This window comes from Scyliorhinus canicula, chromosome 8 (genome assembly GCF_902713615.1).
Source record: "Scyliorhinus canicula chromosome 8, sScyCan1.1, whole genome shotgun sequence".
NCBI lineage: Eukaryota > Metazoa > Chordata > Chondrichthyes > Carcharhiniformes > Scyliorhinidae > Scyliorhinus > Scyliorhinus canicula.
In genome coordinates, this window is record NC_052153.1 from 33,868,686 (window position 1) to 33,889,922 (window position 21,237).

Consider the following 21,237-nt stretch of genomic DNA (forward strand, 5'->3'; position numbering starts at 1 on the left):
GATTTAATTTATATCCTGAGAAAGACCCAAACACCCGAAGCAGCTCCAATATTCCCCCTATTGACACACTTGGTTCCGACACGTATAATAACAAGTCATCGGCATATAAAGACACCCTGTGCTCTATCCCCCCCCCCCTCCCCCCGCACTATTCCTTTCCATACCCCCGAACTTCTTAATGCGATAGCCAATGGCTCATTCGCGAGTGCAAACAGCAGGGGGGTCATAGAACATTCCTGCTTGGTCCCACGGTGGAGAGGAAAGTATTCAGAGCTGATGTTGTTTGTGTGGACGCTGGCCCTCGACTCCTTATATAGTAGCTTTACCTAGTCCACAAATCTTGGTCCAATCCCAAACCGCACTAGAACTGCCATCAAGTACCCCCATTCTGCCCGGTCAAACGCTTTCTCGGCGGCCAATGCCACAACCACCTGTTTCCTTCCCCTCCGCCGGTACCATTCAATACCCTTCGAATGTTCGAAAAGAGCTGCCTCCCTCTCACAAACCCCATCTGATCTTCACCTATCACCTTCGGGAGGTACTTCTCCAGCCTAACTGCCAGTGCCTTTGCCAATATCTTTGCGTCCACGTTTAAAAGTGATATAGGTCTATATGACACACACTCCATTGGATCCTTATCTTTCTTAAGTAACAGGGAAATTGATGCCTGCCCCAAAGTTTGTGGTAACACCTCATTTCCTATCGCCTCCTCAAACATCCCCATCATCAGCAGTACCAGCTTATTTTTGAATTTTTAATAATATTCCACCGGTAACCCATCCAGCCCTCCCGCCTTCCCCGACTGCATCCTCCCAAACGCATCTTTTATCTCCTGCTCCACTATCGTTCCTTCTAATGTAGATCTGTCCCCCTCCCCTAACCTCAGGTACTCCAGCCCATCTAGAAATTCCTGCATCTCCCAGCCGGCTCTGACATGTACAATCTCTCATAGAATTCCTTAAAGACCTTGTTAATCTGATCTGGAGCTACCACCAACTTCCCTGCCCTGTCCCCCACCTGGACAATGTAAAAGAGCACCCTACTTGGGCCCACTCTCCCGCCCAACCCCATAACCTCACCTTTCCTACACATCTTTGTGAACTAAAACGGGAAATTTAGCAAGGGTGTCCACTAACCTGCTCATCTTTGGACTGTGGGAGGAAACCAGAGCACCCACGCTCTACCCGACCCGCCAATGACAGAGGGAGACCATTCCACCTTGCCAGATTAGCTTTCACTCTCCCCACCAAAGTAGAAATGTTGCACCTGTGGAGCTCTTTCCCCCCCCCCCCCCCCAAATCTCGGGCAACCTGCACCCCCAGAAATCTAAAGTGAGTCCCTGCCTTACGGAATGGCAGCCCCCCCACCCCCAGCCAAGACACCACAAAATACTCTTCTCGAGATTTAATTTATATCCTGACACGGGAGAAATTGAACACTCCACACAGTCACCCATGGGCAAAATTGAACTAGAGTCCCTGACACTATGAGGCAGCAGTGCTTGCCACTGTGTAGCCCTTTTATTTCTTTCACTCCCATCTGACATTGCTGTTTTAAACCTCTCCTCTACCAGCTGATATCCCGTTATTTTATACTTTCCCTCCCCAGGTACCTTGCTAGTTTTAAAGTTTTTTCTCACAGCTGATATGCTTCTATTTTTTAACCTTCTCTCTACAAACCGATATCCAGCCATTTAAAACTTCCCTCCCTGAGCTAGTATCCTGTCATGTTAAACCTTTCTAAGAATCGTGAGATGTTTCTTTATGTTAAAAATGCTACATAGATTGCTACATTTGGCCCCTTTAATCTGATGGTAACTTCAAATCTGCACTCTGCCCGTCCCCGAGAATCTTTCACCCTCTTGCTTCCCAAGAGGATATTCACCTGTGCTTTAAATATATTCAGAGATTCCTGCTTCCAAACCTTTTCAGGAAGAGAGCTCCAAAGACTCACGACCCTCTGAGTGAAAAGGTTTTTAATGTCTCATTTTAAATAATAATCTTTATTAATAATTGCTTATTGTCACAAGTAGGCTTCAATTAAGTTACTGTGAAAAGCCCCTAGTCACCACATTCCGGTGCCTGTTCGGGGAGGCCGGCACGGGAATTGAACCCGCACTGCTAGCATTGTTCTGGATTGCAAGCCAGCTATTCAGCCCCGTGTGCTAAACCAGCCCCTATTAGTGTCACAAGTAGGCTTGCATTAACACTGCAATGAAGTTGCTGTGAAAATCCTTTTGTCACCTCTTCGGGTACACTGAGGGAGAAATCAGAATGTCCAATTCACCGAACAAGCACATCTTTTGGGACTTTTGTGGGAGGAAATCGGAGCACCCAAAGGAAACCCATGCAGACATGGGGAGAACGTACAGACTCCGCACAGACTGTGACTCAAGCCGGGAATCGAACCTGGGTCCCTGGCGCCGTGTAGCAACAGTGCTAGCTACACTGGACATGGGAGACGCTTACTTTCAAACAGTGACTTGGCCTGTCATGCCCATGTATTTTTTCGTTTGCAGTGTTTAAAATGGTGCTCATCTCTTTTGATGTATTTAAAATGATAACATTTAGAACTATAAGGAAATGCTGTGGTTGCTGAATATGGCATTTATGAAATAAAAGAAGCTTTTCATAGTTGGTTAAATTCTTGGTTATGGTGCAATCACAGCACGGAATTTCCAAGCACAGCATTGTTCTCCATTCTGGACTATTCAGACTGTTTAATGGTGATAATATTTGGTTATTTAATGTAGCAGCATCGCTGTAAGTTGGAATACCCATTACTAGCTCTGAGGTATCACTGCAAATTCCGCTTCATTTGAGGTGTAATTATCACCCCGGGGCTCCATATGCCCATAATGGCCAAACTGGAAGATGATAATGAGCCTATTATCCATCCATCCATGTGACCTTTATTATTTTCAAAAGAGATATATGTATATTATGAGATTTGAAATAGTTACAAAGTAACAGTCTCTGAAATGGCATTTAGTACTTTGATGCTGATGCCCAGAGCTTCCTGTTGTTTGGTTTTGACATTACCCAGTTCTTGTCGTAAATAACCAGAATCTTAGCCTCCATGGTCTTTATTAATTCTCAGAATGGGGGCCATTTATGTTGGATTGTTTTTCAGAAATCTTCATTTGAAAATGCTGTGGATTTATTCATGACAACATTCTTACACTTCATCCAGTAATAGTCAATGGCATCCTTCCCTTTGTGTGCAATGATAGATCTGTAGGGGTTCGGGAAGCTTCATCTGGTGTACTTTTTGATGATGGCTAAAGAGACCAATTCATGAGAGGCAGGTTCTACTACTATGTGAAGTGGTTATCATTGTGGACTGCTGTTGTTGGTATTCGCACCTGTTGCTGTATTGTCATGATAGCACACTTGGACCCACAAGTGATGTTACCACTGTCGTTGATTATTGTCTCCCAGGTTTGAGAATCAATACTTTGAATCTTCGTACTTGATGTGAAGTTTTAGGCATCCTACTGGATCCATACAGAAAATCCTTAGGTCCATCCTCCAATCTGTGAATGTTCCCAAGCCAGCAAAGTCACTTCTTGATGAGTGCTGACATACCTGGGACATTTGAAAGGACTGCTGCATGAGTGATTCTCTCCTTCAGTGAGATACCCAGCATATTCCGTAAGCAGCCAAGATGAAACTTGTTTAGATTTGTTTCTGGATAGCTTTAAGTCATCTATATTAGCCACACAACCAAGTTCTGAGAACAAAGGTCTCGTGGGCCACTATCTTGGTTTCAAGGGTCAGCAAGATTGCAAACCAATGCTCCAACCAGGTCTATTGTTGCCAGGTTGTGCAGAGTATTGCAATTTAGCATTATATTATTTATATTTAGCTATAATGTGATTCCAGAGTAATGTACAAACACGAAGAAACGATTTATATTTTTGAGGTTGTGGAGTAGTGTCACTGGATGAATAATCTAAAAGCTCAGGCTTATGCTATGGGGATATGGGTTTAAACCCCAACCCAGTGGCTGGTGACATTTAAATTCAGTTAATTAATCTGGAACATAAAGTTAGTCTCAGTAACGGCCATGGCAACTCGAACATAAAACTGGTCTCAGTAATGGCCATGGCAACTGTTAGTGATTGTTGTAAAAACCCCATCTGGTTCACTAATGTTCTTCAGGGAAGGATTCTGTCATCCTCGCCTGGTATGGCCCACATCAATGTGGTTCACTCTTAACTGCCCTGTGAAATGGCATTGCAAACCACTCTATTCAGGGGATGTGCAACAAATGCTGGCCATGTCAGTGATGCCCACATCCAATGGAATAATGACTCCATTCATTCAAATTGTTTCATGCTATTTTCACATTTGGACATTGTGCAGTCACATTTACTCTCAGGACTCTTGTGATTAGAGCTTGGGAATACAATAAATCAACAAATTTATAGTGTTCTGTGTGAGAAGAGACTGCTGATTGGTTGGCAAGTGGATTCTGATTGGTAGGGACGTTGCCAGTTCGCTTCTCATATTGTACAAATGAGTTGATTCCCCTTGCTTCGCATTGTTGCAAATGTCCTGATGACTGCAAGATGAAAAGCTTTGACAAAAAATGCCTCTTTTCTTCGCAATAAAGAAAATCAATGAGGAAATTATGTACTTGCAACGTAAGCAAGCATTGCAAAAATCGCTTTGGGCAATGGACTGAAAAATTATCCTGCTATCAATGGTTCTGTCAACGAAGAACACAGATCTTATAAGGGTGGAGGGTTTTTTTGCATTTGGCAATTTGGGTGCATATTGCACTAATTTTATGAAGTTTCTTCTGCCCCGGTTTCCTTTCGAGTATATTTCCATTTCACGGAATGTAAATCAGGAGCTGGGAAATGCAATTTGGGGTGGGGAAGATTCAGTTCACATAGTACTGGATGTCAGATAAATGGTCTGATAGCTTAGCAGCAGCAATGGAAGAATTGGGAGAAGTGGTGGTTAGGTGTTGTCAGTCTACTTACGAAAACTAATATTCTGCTCAGTAAATATTAATACCTTCAATTTTGCGCAGATTCTCCATTTTTTCTGTAATGGCGATGGTGGCCTCAATGCAGAAGCCCTGCTTCCAACAAGGGGGTTAGGGCAGTGAGAGCGTTTGTGAGTCATACTCTTGAATGTCCTTTGTTTACAGAGACTGATCTGCTTTAGACAATGAGGGAGTAGGAAATACAGCTTGTACACATTAAATCTGGTAGGAGAATGGTTTGGGCATGGTTCCAGGACAACTTTGGGAGAGGTCAAATGCATTTTGGAGAGGTATATACCCTTTGGCAAAGTACAGGTGCCCTTTCGGATTGTTAACACTGGACATGAATGTCATTGGAACTGGCAAAGGGAGCTGCTGATTGATTTAAATCACCTGTCCTTTATTTTTCTCACTGTGAAGGAGCACCAAGGCGGTCCTTTTTTGCCCAGCCTACCTCTGCGTCCAGCTTCCCTTGTGCTTCCTGCACATAATTTCTGAGGGTGGCAGGCCCAACTCCCATTTCACCCTCCACCCAGGAACAAAATCCCCAAACAGCTGGGTCAGCTATTCCTGGATCGGTTTTTGGAGCTGGGAAATATCCTGACACTGCAGGAGTGAGAATACAGGCACAGGAAATGCACTCTAGTTCTCTGTTTATCTAAGAGCAATGCTTTGGAAAATCTAAAAACGTGTTTTAAGATCTCTGAGGAGCTGTTTGTGCCATGTCTTATTTCCAGAATTGCAGGTTTGAAGTACCAGGTTCTCCCTGGGCCTCGCAATTCTTAACAGTCCAGTTTATTGTCTCTTAATGTCTGACTGATTCACAACGATTAAGAAAATTACAAAATTATAGATGTTCCTTCCCCTCAGCCAGCCCTCCACCGCAACTGTAGGAATTGATTTATTTTGATGGGTGCTGTGTTATTAATAGGCTTTGTTTAAAATTAGCACCTTTCATTATTTTAATCCAAACAGTGCATCAAAGGGCAATGTTGGCTCCATCTTTTTCTTTTTCTTTTTTTTTTATAAATTTAGATTACCCAATTATTTTTTCCAATTAAGGGGCAATTTAGCGTGGCCAATCCACCTACTCTGCACATGTTTGGGTTGTGGGGGCGAAACCCACGCAGACACGGGGAGAATGTGCAAACTCCACACAGACAGTGACCCAGAGCCGGGATCGAACCTGGGACCTCAGCGCCGTGAGGCGGTTGTGCTAACCACTTGGCCACTGTGCTGCCCTGTTGGCTCCATCTTTGAAGCTACTCTGCAATCCAGTCAGCCACTTGTCCCATCTGCCTGTTCTAGTCATTCAGTTCCCATTAAGGATCTTGTACCATGAGTCAAATAAGATGGGAAGACTTTTGATGAATAATAGAGACTGAAAGCAGATTAACTGATCTTTTAAACCATTCCTTTTTATTTTCTGTGTCTGTGCACAAAATGTGTGTGTGCAGCTGGTTTACTACACTTTGAAGGAGTACCTAGTGTCTGAAATGTTTGACGACACAAGTTGTCATATAGTTGCAGGTCTTTTGTCATTAACACTTCTGTAACTGGCCACTGCTAGACATGGAAAAAAACACTTGCAGTTATCAGATGTGACATTTTTGTCAGCAATCTCAAAGTGGGTTTTCAACCAAGGCAGAAGGAGAGGAGATGTTTATTTAGAGTCAAAGAGGTCTACAGCACAGGAAAGGCCCATTGTGTCTACGCTGGTCCAAAATAACGGACAAACTGTTATAATCTCACAGAGTCATGTGAATAGAATGAAGTATTACAAAAGGACAGAACCTACAACAATGCAGCGCTCCAAAGCATTACAAGGTATTAACCTTGTCCTCAAGCCCCGGAGCCAGATTTCCAGCCAAAGTCTTTGGATTTGAGAGACATGAATGGTTCCAACTGAGTCAAAGTGATAAATGATGAGGAGCTTACATGCATTATGCTTCCCTTGCACCAGTCATTCTGGCGAAACTAAATTACTTGTTATAATTTGCTGAGGTTCAGCTAAGATTGCAAATTTAGTGTGTGGGAAAAATGCAACATTAGCTTTGTATAAATCCTTGGTGGAATACAATGACGTAGACATTCGTGTGCGTACTTCTCTTTTTGTCTCAATATTGTCAGTGACCAAGTATTTTCCTAAGCCTTGCCAAATGGGCTGTTTAGCACAGGGCTAAATCGCTGGCTTTGAAGGCAGGCCAGCAGCACGGTACGATTCCCGTAACAGCCTCCCCGAACAGGCGCCGGAATATGGCGACTAGGGGCTTTTCACAGTAACTTCATTTGAAGCCTACTAGTGACAATAAGCGATTTTCATTTCATTTTCAAATAAGCTTTGTAGCTTGTCAATTGACCGATATCCAAAGTGTCTTTTTAAAATGATAATTTATTCTTAGGATATGGTTAATGGTAGAAAGACCGTATTTATTGCCCATACTCCATTATGGTAAGAGCATTCAGAGCCATGATGTAGAGTGAGACTGGACCAACATGCAGGCCAGATGGTAGGATTAACATGTTCCCTTCCCATAAAGACATGAATAAATCACATTTTTAACAATTTGAACCATGAGGTGATCTTTGGAGTGTTGGCTATGTACTGCGACATGATAGAAAGCCTATTGAAATTGTTTGGAATCGTGAATTTCATATGTAGAAATCTTTATATTGTGAAAGCAGTACCCTGGTACTGCTGGTGGCACTGGGTGGCAGTGCCACCTTCGTGCCAGTCTGGCACTGCCCAGTGTTGCCATTCCCACCAGAGTCGCCAATGATGTTGCCAATTAATAATGATGCTCTTTAGAGGCGCCAGGTATCAAATGATACCAGCACAAGGCTTTACCGGATGTCGATCAAAGGACCACACAACCAGTTAGTCAGTTCAAGTTCAAAGATGGTTTATTTACACACAAGGATTACTTCGACATGCAACACAAAACACTACAAGTTAAACTACACCTAAGAACTACAATAACCTATACTTCACTTCAGGGCAACCGGCACTGTGCAGATGGACAAGGCCTTTGTCCGGATCTTGCGTGGTCGGGTGGAAGAAGTGGCTCTGTTTCTGCTGGGCTCATCCGTCTGGTAGCGATCGTTGGTCTTGAACTTGTCTGTCTGGTCGTTATGTTGCACTTGGGTTGGCATAGGCCGGATCAATGAGAGACTGAGCACATGGCTGTGTCTCTTCTAATGCCTCTGGGATTTCGCGCTCTTTGGGGCGGTCCTTAACTTGGACCCAATAATTCGACAGGCTTCGATCACTGTCTTCGATTTTGGCCAATAAAGGGGTGGCCGTGTCCTTGATGGCTGGGCGTGTCCTTAGCGTGTCCTTAGCAGTCATTGACCTTGGCTGTTTGGGCTCCCTGAGTAAAGGGAGGTGGTGCCGATTAGTCTATCTGTATCGGTTATCTAAGTACAGTTCTTTTGTTCTGGGGAAATGGGGCATTAGAATGCAAACGAGCGGGGGTTTCGATTGCGTCTAGCTATCTGGGTTGCAAATACACACTCGAGCTCTGAGTCTGTCTGAGTCCTCGGTTGGCCATAATTCCCATGGTCCTTCGCAGGTGGTCATCTGAGATGGCTACACCAGGTGGCACTGCCAGCTGGCAGGGGCACTGCCAGGGTGTCAGGCTGGCAGTGGCAAGATGCCAAAGCTGGCATTTTCCCATGACAGGGTTCAGGCCTGAGGGGTTTACTGTGCAGGTGGAGGGGTATGTGGGCGGCCTGATAACCCTCCTCTGGTGAGTTGGGGCGGTTTGGAGACTGCGTCGGGGAGGAGGGGGTGTGTGTCAGAAGATCAATCTCCTGCTGCATTGAGGAGTTCTGCCGAGTATAGCTCCTCAGTGCAGAAAATGGGACTAAGTTTAGGGACCTAAGCCAGGGGCAGGTGAAGCACAATGCACTAATCAGCTGGCTTGTAATGCAGAACAAGGCCAGTAGCGTGGGTTCAATTCCCGTACCGGCCTCCCCGAACAGGTGCCGGAATGTGGCGACGAGGGGCTTTTTACAGTAACTTCATTGAAGCCTACTTGTGACAATAAACGATTATTATTTATTAAGTGTGGCCTCGTCACCGAGGCCAGAATCTACCAGAATGGGAACAGAGTCCCATTTAACAGCATGGGGTTTCTCAGCGCTCCGAGCAGCAGGAAACACCTGGCTAAACGTTTTGATTATGGGACTCTGTTCCTATTTTGGTAGATCATGCCAAGCGTTGGTTCAGGACTGGGTAGTGCTCTTGTTTAGGATATTATTCACCCCGGTAGCCAATTTCTCTTTGGCATCTTTTTATTCATCCTTGGGATTTGAGCATTATTAGCAAGGTCAAGATTTGTTGCCGATCCTTAATTGCCCCGGAGGTGTTGGTGAGCTGCCTTCTTGAACCAATGCAGTTCATTTGGTGGAGGTAGATCCTCGTGGGACTCGGGAGGGTGGGAATTCCAGGATTTTGGCTTATTGACTGTGAAGGTGCTCCAATATAGTTCCAGACCAGGAATGTGTGTGACATGGTGGAGAACATCCAGGTGATGGTGTTCCGCCCTATCCCAAGGTGGTAGAGGTTTGAAAGGTGGCATCAGTGGAGCCTTGGTGAGTTTTTGCAGTACATCTTGTGTATGGTACACACTGGTGGAGAGAGTGAATGCTTACATTGGTGGATGGGGTGCTTATCCAGTGGGCTACTTTGCCCTGGATGGTGCCCTTCTTCTTGAGTGTTGTTAGAGTTGCACTCACATCCAGGTGAACTCCTGACCTGTATCTTGAAAAGAGTAGACAGATTTTGGGGAGACAGGAGATGAGTTGCTGGTCACAATTCCCAACATCTGGTCTGCTCTTATGGCCACAATATTGATCTGGCTGGTCATATAATTTTCTGGTCAGTGATAAAGTCCAGGAATTCAGCAATGGTAATGTTATTGAATGTCCAGGGGGGATGGTTAGATTCTCTCTTTTTGGAGGTATAATTACCTGGTACTTGTGTGGCATGAATGCAATGGAATGAGCTGCACTGAAATGGTGCATAAATGATGATTAAGCACGGTATTGAGAGAACAGAGATCACTTCACTCGGCAGCTGAGAGTGCTTAATACTGGGTGTCCAAGTGGACGTGGATCCCGTTCTCTGGCACTTTCCTCACCTCGGGTATAAATTTCAACCCTCGAGTAGGAGAGCCACACACTTACATTTTTGTCCAGTGTCAATTTTTTTGCCACCAACATTACTTGTGCTGTTCCAGTAGATTTAAGCTTTTTAATGAAGAATGTCCTTTGTCTGGTAATTCATCATTTAATAACACCCGTGACAAAATGCCATGTGTATCTTAATTGTGATATTTTTCCTGCTGGCCAGTAAAATGAATATTGTTGACCAAGATTTTTGTAATAGGACTATTCTCAAGAATATTTTCACACTTGTTGAGTTTAACGCTTTGCTTTCTGATTCAAATCAATTGTCTTTGGGGCCTGTCAAGTGATGTTTTGTCTTGAGGGTTAATCCAAAGAGACTCTGTGAAATGGTGTAAGGGTATTGACCAGTAAAGGACAGTGGCATTATATTTTGCCCATGCGCTGCCTGCAATCTGAAAGCGAGCAATTCAGCTCCAGTTTACTTTCTTCACTTGTAAGAAAACTTGACACTTGCAAACAGAAAAATGTATGTGTACATTCATTCTTCAATATTCGCTGTAATTAAAAATTTTTTTTTACAGATCTTGCTAGATTACATTACTTAATTCACTAATGCCAAAAAAACATATTGAGAAGGCCGATTTACTATTTTCTGAATAAGCACCTGGCACTAATGAACAAAATTACTTGTTCCAGCTTCATTTATTTTAATGGGCTCAGTTTGAGAAAGGGAAAACTGGAATCTGGCTTTGGACTGAATGAGTATGGATGTAGTATGAGGAAATGATAGCGATACATCTCATCAAGACATCTGCTTTCATGATCTGTTTAACCTTCTTTCTCTAGTGTTTAACTTAACTTCATTAGCCTCCCAGCTGTCTTTTTAACCTCCTCATATTTTCACCTCTACAGCCTTCTTGAAAGATTATCCCAGAGGTTTATCGTTCTTCCAGTAAAGATGCTCATTTTTCGAATCCGCTTTTTAAATTTAATCTTCCAATACTTAAATTTATCATCTTGTCTTCTTTACTTGAAATTTTCAAATCTCATCTTTTTGGGTTATATACTGTTTTGTATACTGCATACTGCCTTGGGATCCTGTCTTGCGTTTCTCTCCAATCTAGAGGGTGCGATCTACCGGCCAGGAATACCAGAAATGTTTGAAAATGAAAGGTTTAGTGAGAGGGAAGAACTGAGGGAGATCAATATTGGTGTTGGGAAAATTGATGGGATTGAAGGCGGATAAATTTGTGAATAGCTGGGGTCCCAGCACTGATCGAGTTGTTAAATAATAATAATAATCGCTTATTGTCACAAGTAGGCTTCAATGAAGTTACTGTGAAAAGCCCCAAGTTGCCACATTCCGGCACCTGTTCGGGGAGGCCGGTGCGAGAATTGAGCTCGTGCTGCTGGCATTGTTCTGCATTGCAAGCCAGCTGTTTAGCCCACTGTGCTAAAGGGTTCGAGAGATCGGGGCGCCATTTAAAAATGGTATCTCTATCTCTCCATGCACTGAGGAGTTTCTGGGAGAGGGGCTCCTCAGTGCAGGAGTCGAGACTAAGTGTGACCTCAACACCACATTCCCCGCTGAGACACCTTATCTAACCAGAGTCATGTTAAATACTGTTGTGTTTGTTGGCATTGTGAGTGCCAGGAAGCACGCGGCTATTTAGTTAAATTGCGTCCAGAGTATTTCAGCTTCTCAAATCATTCCTCACAATGCATCATTTTACATTTAGGATCATTCACATGTCTTTTCTTGCAACCTGTTTGATGCATGAATGCCTCTCTGAATCTTAATAAGTACACAGTGTTCGGAGTGAGATCTGACCAGTGTATTTTGCTCGCTGCCGGTTTGGGGTGGAATTTAATACCCTCCCCATAGTAAATTTGGTGGCAGGGAGCACTTAATCAGATGGAGGGTGAAAGGTGGGATGAGGACACAGCTGCCCTCTTGCCACTGCCCTGATTAAGTTTGTGGTGGGAAAGCTTGTGACAGCCTTGAGGTCCTATGTGGGCAATTAATGCCCGCTTAAAGGCCCCATCCCCCGCTGCTGGAATTCAGCCAGGATCCCATCATGTGAGAAGCCTGAGTTTTTAGGATCTTGGGTTAGGGACTCCCAAGCTCAAAGGCACGTGATGCTTGATTGAGGGACATAGCATCAGGATGGCAGGGGGGGGGGGGGGGGCAGGGTTATGGCTTGATCCCCTACTCACCATCACTTTCCGGTGCCTGGGTCCAAGGCAATCCTGGGTCAGTACTGACAGTAGCCACTGTCGCTCCTCTTGTGCTGCCAATTAATTAAGAGCTGCATGTACCTGACTGAAGAGGAATTGAAATATAGCCTCGGTAGGACAATTATAAGTTTCAATTTCCTTTTATTGGCTAGCAGAGTGATAGATATAGGTAATATTGTGTGTGATTTGATGAAAACTTTTCTCGGTGTCATTTGTGGCAGGTTTTGCTGGGAGTTTCCTGCTGACTCGTGTCAGCGAGCTCCTATCTAACCACACTCAGTCAATATTTTGGGGCCCTGAAGAGTTTCTCTCTGGGCAAGCCCACACTTTGAATTATTTTTATCACTGGGGAGCTGAACTTGCTGGCCAGATTGGCGCCTCAGAGATTGGACCGCCATTTTGAAAGGGTGCCTCGATCTCTAGTAAGCTTCACCCCCCCCATCCATGGGAAATGTCCCCCTCCCGCACAGATGGACATTACCAACCCCCAGGTTATGACACGCACTATGGGGTCGCTGAGGGCTCTTTACAGGCCATGTCAAGTCCACCTTTCCAAGACCCCCGTTCTTCACCCCCCCCCTCCCCCCCAACCAGAGACACCTTCAAAGTCACCCTGCACTCCTCCACCCTTCATACCCCCTTTCAGGTGGCACTGCAGAGCTGACAAGATCAGTACCATGGTGTCTGTGCAGAGGTGCTCGCATTTTAGGGCGGAGAGCCATGGGCCAGCCTGCACTGTCCCTGACCACTCAGCTAACCTCTGATGGTCCGGGAGACCCCCTCTGTGCCGTTCCGCCTGGTCCACACAAATGTACCGAACAGCACCCGGCTGGGGACTCCCTCAGGAGACTGTTAGGGAGCGAGAGGCCGTTAGTGATATGGAGATTGGCCTTAATTAGTGATAATTGGTTTCTCGCCATGTATGGATGGCATCTGGATCATGCCAACGAGTGTAGGCTGGTTAGATCAGAAACCGATCAACGCCTGACACGGATTCGATTTGGGCCTCTCCCACAATCTAACCGGGTCGCCTCCTGGGCGTAAGGTTGCCATTAAATTACGTCCATTGTTGTTTGCTCAGGAGTTGTAGTTTTGTTAAGATTCAAAGCTAGCTTATTTATTTTAGAGTCCAGGAGAATGGTAGAGCATCATAAGACCAGAAGACAAATGAGCAGAAATAGGCAACTTAGCCCATCGGGTCTGCTCCGCCATTCAATATGGCTGATATTTTTCTCAACCCCATGCTTTCTTCCCATGACCCCTGATCCCCTTATTCATTAAGAACCTATCCAACTCTTTCTTCAAGGCATTCTTCAAGGATCATCCCTTTAGTCTGAGATTGTCTTCTGGTTCTAGTTTATCCTACCAGTGGAAACATCCTTTCCACCCCATGCCTACCTGAGAGGAGAGAAGGAAGCCATCCTATTGCCATGCCTGCGTTGGCTCATGCAAATGAATCCCACACATCTGCTTTTCCTCCATTATCCTACAAATTAGTTATTTTTAATCTGTTTCTTTGACCCTTTATAGTTCCTTTGGAAATGTAATGTTGCAGTGACAGTATATCAGTATTATCACAATGAATTCGTAGTAGGTTTCTATATCATTAGGTTAATTGCAATTTATTACATTTTCTGGACCAAATCACTACTTCAAATCAGCTGTAATGCTGTTCTTAGTTGGAAACAGTGGGATACCTTGACAGAGCTAGACGATTGCTCACTCGTAAACAAATTCTTGGCCTGCTACAAATATTTCTTCCTCTTAAAATGTGTTGAATATCAGAGAATAGCAAAAGATTTACTGAACATCTTTCCAATTACAAAATAAAAATATTTTACTTCATACATTCTTAAGACCAGCTCATAAATAATATGAGTGAGTTCCTGATGTACTGAACTTGTGCCATTTTAAATCTATGGGGCAGATTTGGATACATCAGAAGAATTGCACATGTGAGTTGCAGCATTATGCTTATGGATGTGTCGAGGAATGGGTTACTGTTACGGCTTGGGATATTCAAGCTTTTTCTTTTTTCTGTTTGTATTTTAAAAAGTAAGTTTGTATGTGTTTAAAAGGCTGTACACTGTAGCAGTAAGATGGCATCGGAGAAGTTAAGGGACATGAAGGATTTGTTTGTTCTATCTTAGATGGCCAACAAATAGTTTGTTCAAGTGAACACAGCATGAGCTCTCTGCTAAGAAATACCCTCCTGTGAGGAAGAGTTGTCATTTTAGTTGGCAGGCCTGCTGGTGAATACCTGCATGGGCTTGGTGTTGAAGGATAATAATGTCACTACTCTTCACAGGATCAGAATTAAAAGAAAGGGAGACAAAAACACCAACAGCAAGGTTTTTGAATGAGAGACTGTGTAGGACTTGGACGCAGAAGCTAATTTGTAGGTGGTTATTTTTTGCCATTGCAGATCGCTTGGGAAGAAAGCCAATGATATAACAATTAAACCAGCTTACAAAAGGGTCTGGACATGAGAGATTTTCTTTTCTTTTGAGCAAGTAGGAAAATTGTGTGACGTGGAAGTCTCATGATTGCTAAATATAAAATTAAACAGCTGAACAATTTGTAGCTGGTTTGTCTCCATTCAACTTTGCAAAGGTTGGAGATGTGCATATGTGTGAAAAACATGACATGCAGTTCATTATCACAAAGGTTGGACTCCCACATAGCAAAGCAGAAATCACCTGTTTGGTCAGCATTTTTGTGTGAAATTTTAATGCAATATCATACTTTTACCTCCATAACATTTAGCTGGAACTTTCTTCAATTTAATCTTGTTACTTCTTTTAATAATCAAGTTTTGTTCTTTCAGTCTTGCAGCCAGTCGATGCAAAGCCTAAGTTCTTGAAGGAATGTCCAGTGGAAGGAGTTCCTGTGCCTCACCTGAAAACATCTGTTACACTGTTACCATCGGATTTCGTCAAATGACCATGTGGACCCCATGCTTCCTGATGATACTTGTCAGTACAGCAACTGTAACAGGTGAGTTATTAGATTAGAAATGGAACAGAAATCTTTGGAATTCGCACAGGAAATTATGTTGTGCTCATCTGGACATCAAATAGAAAATCATAGTGAATGTAATTTGACACAACAGGAATGTCCATAGGCTACTTAGGTTGGCCGCCCCATTAATTTACATATATTTTTGTCAGCTGATTCTGTTTTTTGGATGCAGCAACATTATGAATGATCCTATCCAAGTGTCCAGTTCCATGGCATTCAAACAGAACAAAACAAAGAGAACAAAAATAAATAAGTCTTCTGGATTATGTGGGCTAGGTCAACTTAGGGCCACAGGTCGTATGGGTGTTCCACACTCCTAGATGCCCTCTGGCCTCAGTCGACTCATCAGCGGGATGGGAGCACTCCAGCACTACCAGTGAAATTGTGTTGGCTGGGATAGTGTATGTGGGGAATGCAGTGTATATGTACAGCTGCAGCTTGTCAGCCTCCCGAGTGTCAATCATGGACCCGGCGAATCCCGCACCTTTTCTCATTGGAATTAGTTGTATTCCATGTGGCGCTGGCGCAAGCCCCACAACGATCACGGAATCGGTCTAGGTGTAGCGCCAGTTTTGCCAAAGTGGAACTCCACGAATTCTGCCCCGGCGTCAATACTTAGTCTCAGGAACAGAGGAGCCATTCGCCTATATGGCCCTCTCAGGAACAGAGGAGCCATTCGCCCATATGGCCCTCTCAGGAACAGAGGAGCCATTCGCCCATATGGCCCTCTCAGGAACAGAGGAGCCATTCGCCTATATGGCCCTCTCAGGAACAGAGGAGCCATTCGCCCATATGGCCCTCTCAGGAACAGAGGAGCCATTCGCCCATATGGCCCTCTCAGGAACAGAGGAGCCATTCGCCTATATGGCCCTCTCAGGAACAGAGGAGCCATTCGCCCATATGGCCCTCTCAGGAACAGAGGAGCCATTAGCCTATATGGCCCAAAAGTAATTGTTTGGGTAATTCTGCTCTCCTGTGTATAATTTTCAAATAATGTACAGCAAAGTTTTAGGTAGAAATGTGTTTGGATGGAACAGAAAGTATTTTTAAAAAATGTTCTTATTTGAATTCACATCTTGTATTTCACATTCAGTTGTGAGTTTAGTTTCATATTCCAGCACCATGCAAAAAAGGAGAAAAATAATAAAAGTATAAAAAAAAGACAAAGACAAGTAGAAGTCAGCATATATATTTACAGGCAATTATTGTCTTCCTTGTCTCTCTGGCGATGGACTCCCTTTAGTTGCCTACCTCTGTTATAGTCCCCAGTGTGCCAAGAGCACGTATTTACATGTGTCTATTACAGTTTAATTTGCGTTTCAGCTTGCCCTCAGGCATGTCCCCAGCAGCTTTGTTCCTTGTCTCTCTTGCCTACTTTGCATGCCTTCGCTCTCCAACCCCTCCGCCACCATTCTCCCCATCTCTTTTTCCGCTTTGTCCCTTGTCTCGTTTGTATCCCCCCCCCCCCCCCCCAAGCCCCCTACTGGTTGCTGGCTACAAACAGATCTTGCATCAAGTTGGTGAACGGCTTCCATGGGGCCAGTTCCGACCCCTGGATGGCAAATTGTATTTTCTCCAGTATCAGAAATTCCGCAAGGTCTACAGCTTTGGGTAGTGCTGCTTTTCCAGCCGAGCAGGATTATCCGGCGGGCGATCAGGAAGGCAAAGACTTGGGCATTGTCTCACTCCCCATAAAGAGTTCTGGCTGATCTGAAACCTCCAACCTTTTGCGCATGGTTCCACCCTCACTCTCTCAGTCCTGGACATAACCTCAAAGAAGGTTGTTCAGAACCTGACAAGTTGTGGATGTGGTTGACCGGGCCTCCCTGACACCGTTCGCATTTGTCCTCCACCTCCAGAAAGAACCTGTTCATTTGGGTTTTAGTTGGGTGTGCTCTGTGCACCCCCTTTAGCTGCTTAGGTTCATCCCTGCGCATGTGGAGGTGGAGTTTGCCCTGTTTAGTGTTTCGATCCAGAGGCTTCCCCTACTTCTATGCCTAGTTCTTCTTCCCATTTTTCCATTGTCTCATCCAGCGGGTAGCGTACCTCCTCCAACAGGCCCCCGCAGTTTCCCTTCCCTAGATCACCCATGTCCAGCAGTTCCTCGATTAGCGAAAGTCCTGGTATCTGACGGTACGTCGTTGATTCCTTACGGAGTAAGTTTTTGACCTGTACGTGTCTTAGTGGACAGGATTGGTATAGAAGGATACGGCACTAAGAAGTGCTTAGGATTTTGGCCAAGGGTGGTATCATGGCTGGTACAGGCCTTCAACAAAGTAGAGTGGAAGTACCACATAGAGGTACTGGAGTGGTTGGTTTTGGTCAGGGTTCATCGGTTTGGGTCTGGGTTCATCTCCTGGGTGAAACAACGATACAGCGTTCCCATAGCAAGCGCATGGACAACTACTACCAGCTCTAAATACTTCCGCTGCACAGAGACACGATGCAGAGATAGCCACTGGCGATCGCCCTCAGAATGGCAAAGGGATGGACAGGTATCCAGCGGGGGACAGAGAGCATTGAGTTTGCGGGTGATCTTCTCTCTACATCTCAAACCCTGGGCAGCATGGAAGGGATGATGAAACACCTAAAGGATCTTTTCACTAAGTCCCCTGACGTTGCTGGTGACTATTCGGATGGTGTGTTTCTGTCCCCCTGCCTATTGCGGAATCAATCATGCTTATCTTGAAGATGGGCTCCTGTGCTCAGGGGTTTCCCTTTGTTAGGGGGTCATCCAAGATGGTTGTGGTCACCGTGCCCATCACGAGGCCAGGCGTCTGCTCCCCGCGGAGTGTTGGCCTTTGTCCAGGGGCCACCGATAGTATACATTAAACTCCACAAACACAAGGGTGGTAGCTTTGATTTTCAATCTATGCTAAATTTGTGGGGAGGCGGTGGCATAGTTGTATTAGAACAACATAGAAAAGTACAGTACAAAAACAGGCCCTTCGGCCCTCGATGTTGTGCCGAGCCTTGTACAAAACCAAGATCACGCTATCTCACTCCCTGTCATTCTGGTGTGCTCCATGTGCCTATCCAATAACCATTTGAAAGTTCCTAAAGTGTCCGACTCCGCTATCATAGCAGACAGTCCATTCCACACCCTAACCACTCTCTGAGTAAAGAACGTACCTTGGACATCCTTCCTATATCTCCCACCCTGAATCTTATAGTTATGCCCCCTTGTAACAGCTACATCCACCCAAGGAAATAGTCTCTGAACGTCCACTCTATCTATCCCCCTCATCATCTTATTTGATTTGATTTGATTTATTATTGTCACATGTATTAGTATACAGTGAAAAGTATTGTTTCTTGCATGCTGCACAAACAATGCATACCGTACATGGCCTCTTTTTGCACTGTAAATTCTGTGATACCGTATAAATCTCTATTAAGTCACCTCTCATCCTCCTCCGCTCCAAAGAAAAAAGCCCTAGCTTCCTCAACCTTTCCTCATAAGACCTATCCTCCAAACCAGGCAGCATCCTGGTAAATCTTCTTTGCACCCTTTCCAATGCTTCCATATCCTTCCTATAATGAGGTGACCAGAACTGCACACAATACTCCAAATGTGGTCTCACCAGGGTCATGTCCGGTTGCAGCATAACCCCCGTGGCTCTTAAACTCAAGCCCCCTGTTAATAAACGCTAACACACTATAGGCCTTCTTCACAGCTCTATCCACTTGAGTGGCAACCTTCAGAGATCTGTGGACGTGAATCCCAAGATTTCTCTGTTCCTCCACATTCCTCAGAACCCTGCCGTTGACCCTGTAATCCGCATTCAAATTTTTCCTACCAAAATGAATCACCTCACACTTATCAGGGTTAAACTCCATCTGCCATTTTTCGGCCCAGCTCTGCATCCTATCATTATGGTATTGTTGCTGGACTAGTAACCCAGAGACCCAGGATAATGATCTGGGACCCGGGTTCGAATCCCACCATGGCAGGTGGTGAAATTTGAACTCCAAAAAATATCTGGAATTAAAAGTCTGATGATGATCATTGTCGATGGTTGTAAAAACCCATCTGGTTCACTAATGTCCTTTAAGGAAGGAAATTTGCCATTCTTACCTGGCCTGGACGACTTGTTACTCCAGACCACAGCAATGTGGATGACTCTGAAATGGCCTAGCAAGCCACTCAGCTGTATTCAACTGCTCCGAAAACACAAAAAAAGGAAGGAAACTGGACCACCCAGCATTGAACCAGGCACTGGAAACAACAACGGCAAATTCAGCCCTGACGACCCTACCTCCTTGCTAACATCTGGGGGCTTGTGCCAAAGTTGGGAGAGCTGTCTGACAGACTCGTTAAGCAACAGCCTAACATAGTCATACTCTCAGATTCATATCCAAAGACAATGTCCTAGACGCCGCTATCAGGTTTACCAGACTGATTAGGTTTACCAGACTGATTCCAGGGATGGCCCTACTGTCATATGAGGAGAGATTGACTAGGTTGGGATTGTTCTCCCTGGAGTTCAGAAGAATGAGGGGGGATCTCATAGAGACTTATGAAATTCAAACAGGACTAGACAGGGTAGATGCAGGGAAGATGTTACCAATGATGGGTGTGTCTAGAACAGGGGTCACAGTCTGAGGATTCAGGGTAAACCATTTTGGACCGAGATGAGGAGGCATTTCTTCACCCAAAGAGTGGTGAGCCTTTGGAATTCATTGCACAGGAAGTAGTTGATGCTAAAACATTGAATTTCTTCAAGAGGCGGCTGGATATAGCACTTGGGGAGAATGGGATCAAAGGCTAAGGGGAGAAAGCAGGATGAGGCTATTGAGTTGGATGATCAGCCATGATCGTGATGAATGGTGGAGCAGCCTCGAAGGGCCAAATGGCCTCCTCCTGATTTATGTATCTATGTATCACAATTCCTGGGTATGTCCTGTCTCACCGCTGAACACCACTTAGAGGAAGCACTGAGGGTGGCAAGGGTGCAGAATATGCTCTGGGTGGGGGACTTCAATGTCTATCACCAAGAGTGGCTCAGTAGTACCAGACCGAGCTGGCCAGGTCCAAAAGGACATAGCTGCCAGACTGGGACTGCAGAAGGTGTTGAGGGAACCAACAAGAGGGAAAAACAAACTTGACCTCATTCTCACCAATCTGCCTGCTGCAGATGCATATGTCCATGACAGTATCAGTTGAAACGACCCCCGTAAAGTATTTTTGGAGACAACGTCCCATCTTCACATTGAGGATACCCACCATCGTGTTGTGTGCCACTACCACCTTGCTAAATGGGATAGACTTCCAGCAACTCGAGACTGGGCATCCATAAGATGCTCTGGGCCATCAGGAGCAACAGAATTGTATTCAACCACAATCTGAAACCTCATGGCTGGCATATGTCCCACTCTACTACCAAGCCAGGTAATCAACCCTGGTACAATAAAGAGTGCAGGAGAGCATGCAAGGAGCAACATCAGGCATATAGAAATAATGAGGTGTCAACCTGGCGAAGCTACTTGTGTGCCAAACAATATATGCAGCAAGTAATAGACCGAACTAAGTGATTCCACAATGAATGCATCGGATCTAAGCTCTGCAATCCTGCCACATTCAGCCGTGAATGGTGGACAATTAAACAACTCACTGGAGGAGGCGGTTCTACAAATATCCCCATCCTCAATGATGGAGGAGCCCAGCACGTATGTGCAAAAGACAAGGCCGAGGCATTTGTAACAATCTTCAGCCAGAAGTGCCGAGTGGATGATCCATCAAGGTCTCCTTTGAAGGTCCCCTGCATCTTCAGCCAATACGATTCACTCCGTGAAGGCACTGGATACTGCTCAGGCTATGGGCCCTGACAATATCCTGGCAATAGT

General features: G+C 44.9%; 1 protein-coding gene across 28 annotated transcripts in view; it reads left to right on the plus strand.

Moving 5' to 3' along the window:
- Window positions 1-21,237, plus strand: part of adgrl3.1 (adhesion G protein-coupled receptor L3.1) — a 1,080,538-nt gene that overhangs the window by 364,347 nt on the left and 694,954 nt on the right. For all 28 annotated transcript variants that reach the window (XM_038804386.1, XM_038804389.1, XM_038804387.1 and 25 more), the window contains exon 3: window positions 15,197-15,366. In XM_038804386.1, coding sequence (XP_038660314.1) covers window positions 15,237-15,366 — 130 coding nt within the window. In that variant the 5' untranslated portion in view covers window positions 15,197-15,236. The remainder of the gene's footprint in view (window positions 1-15,196; window positions 15,367-21,237) is intronic.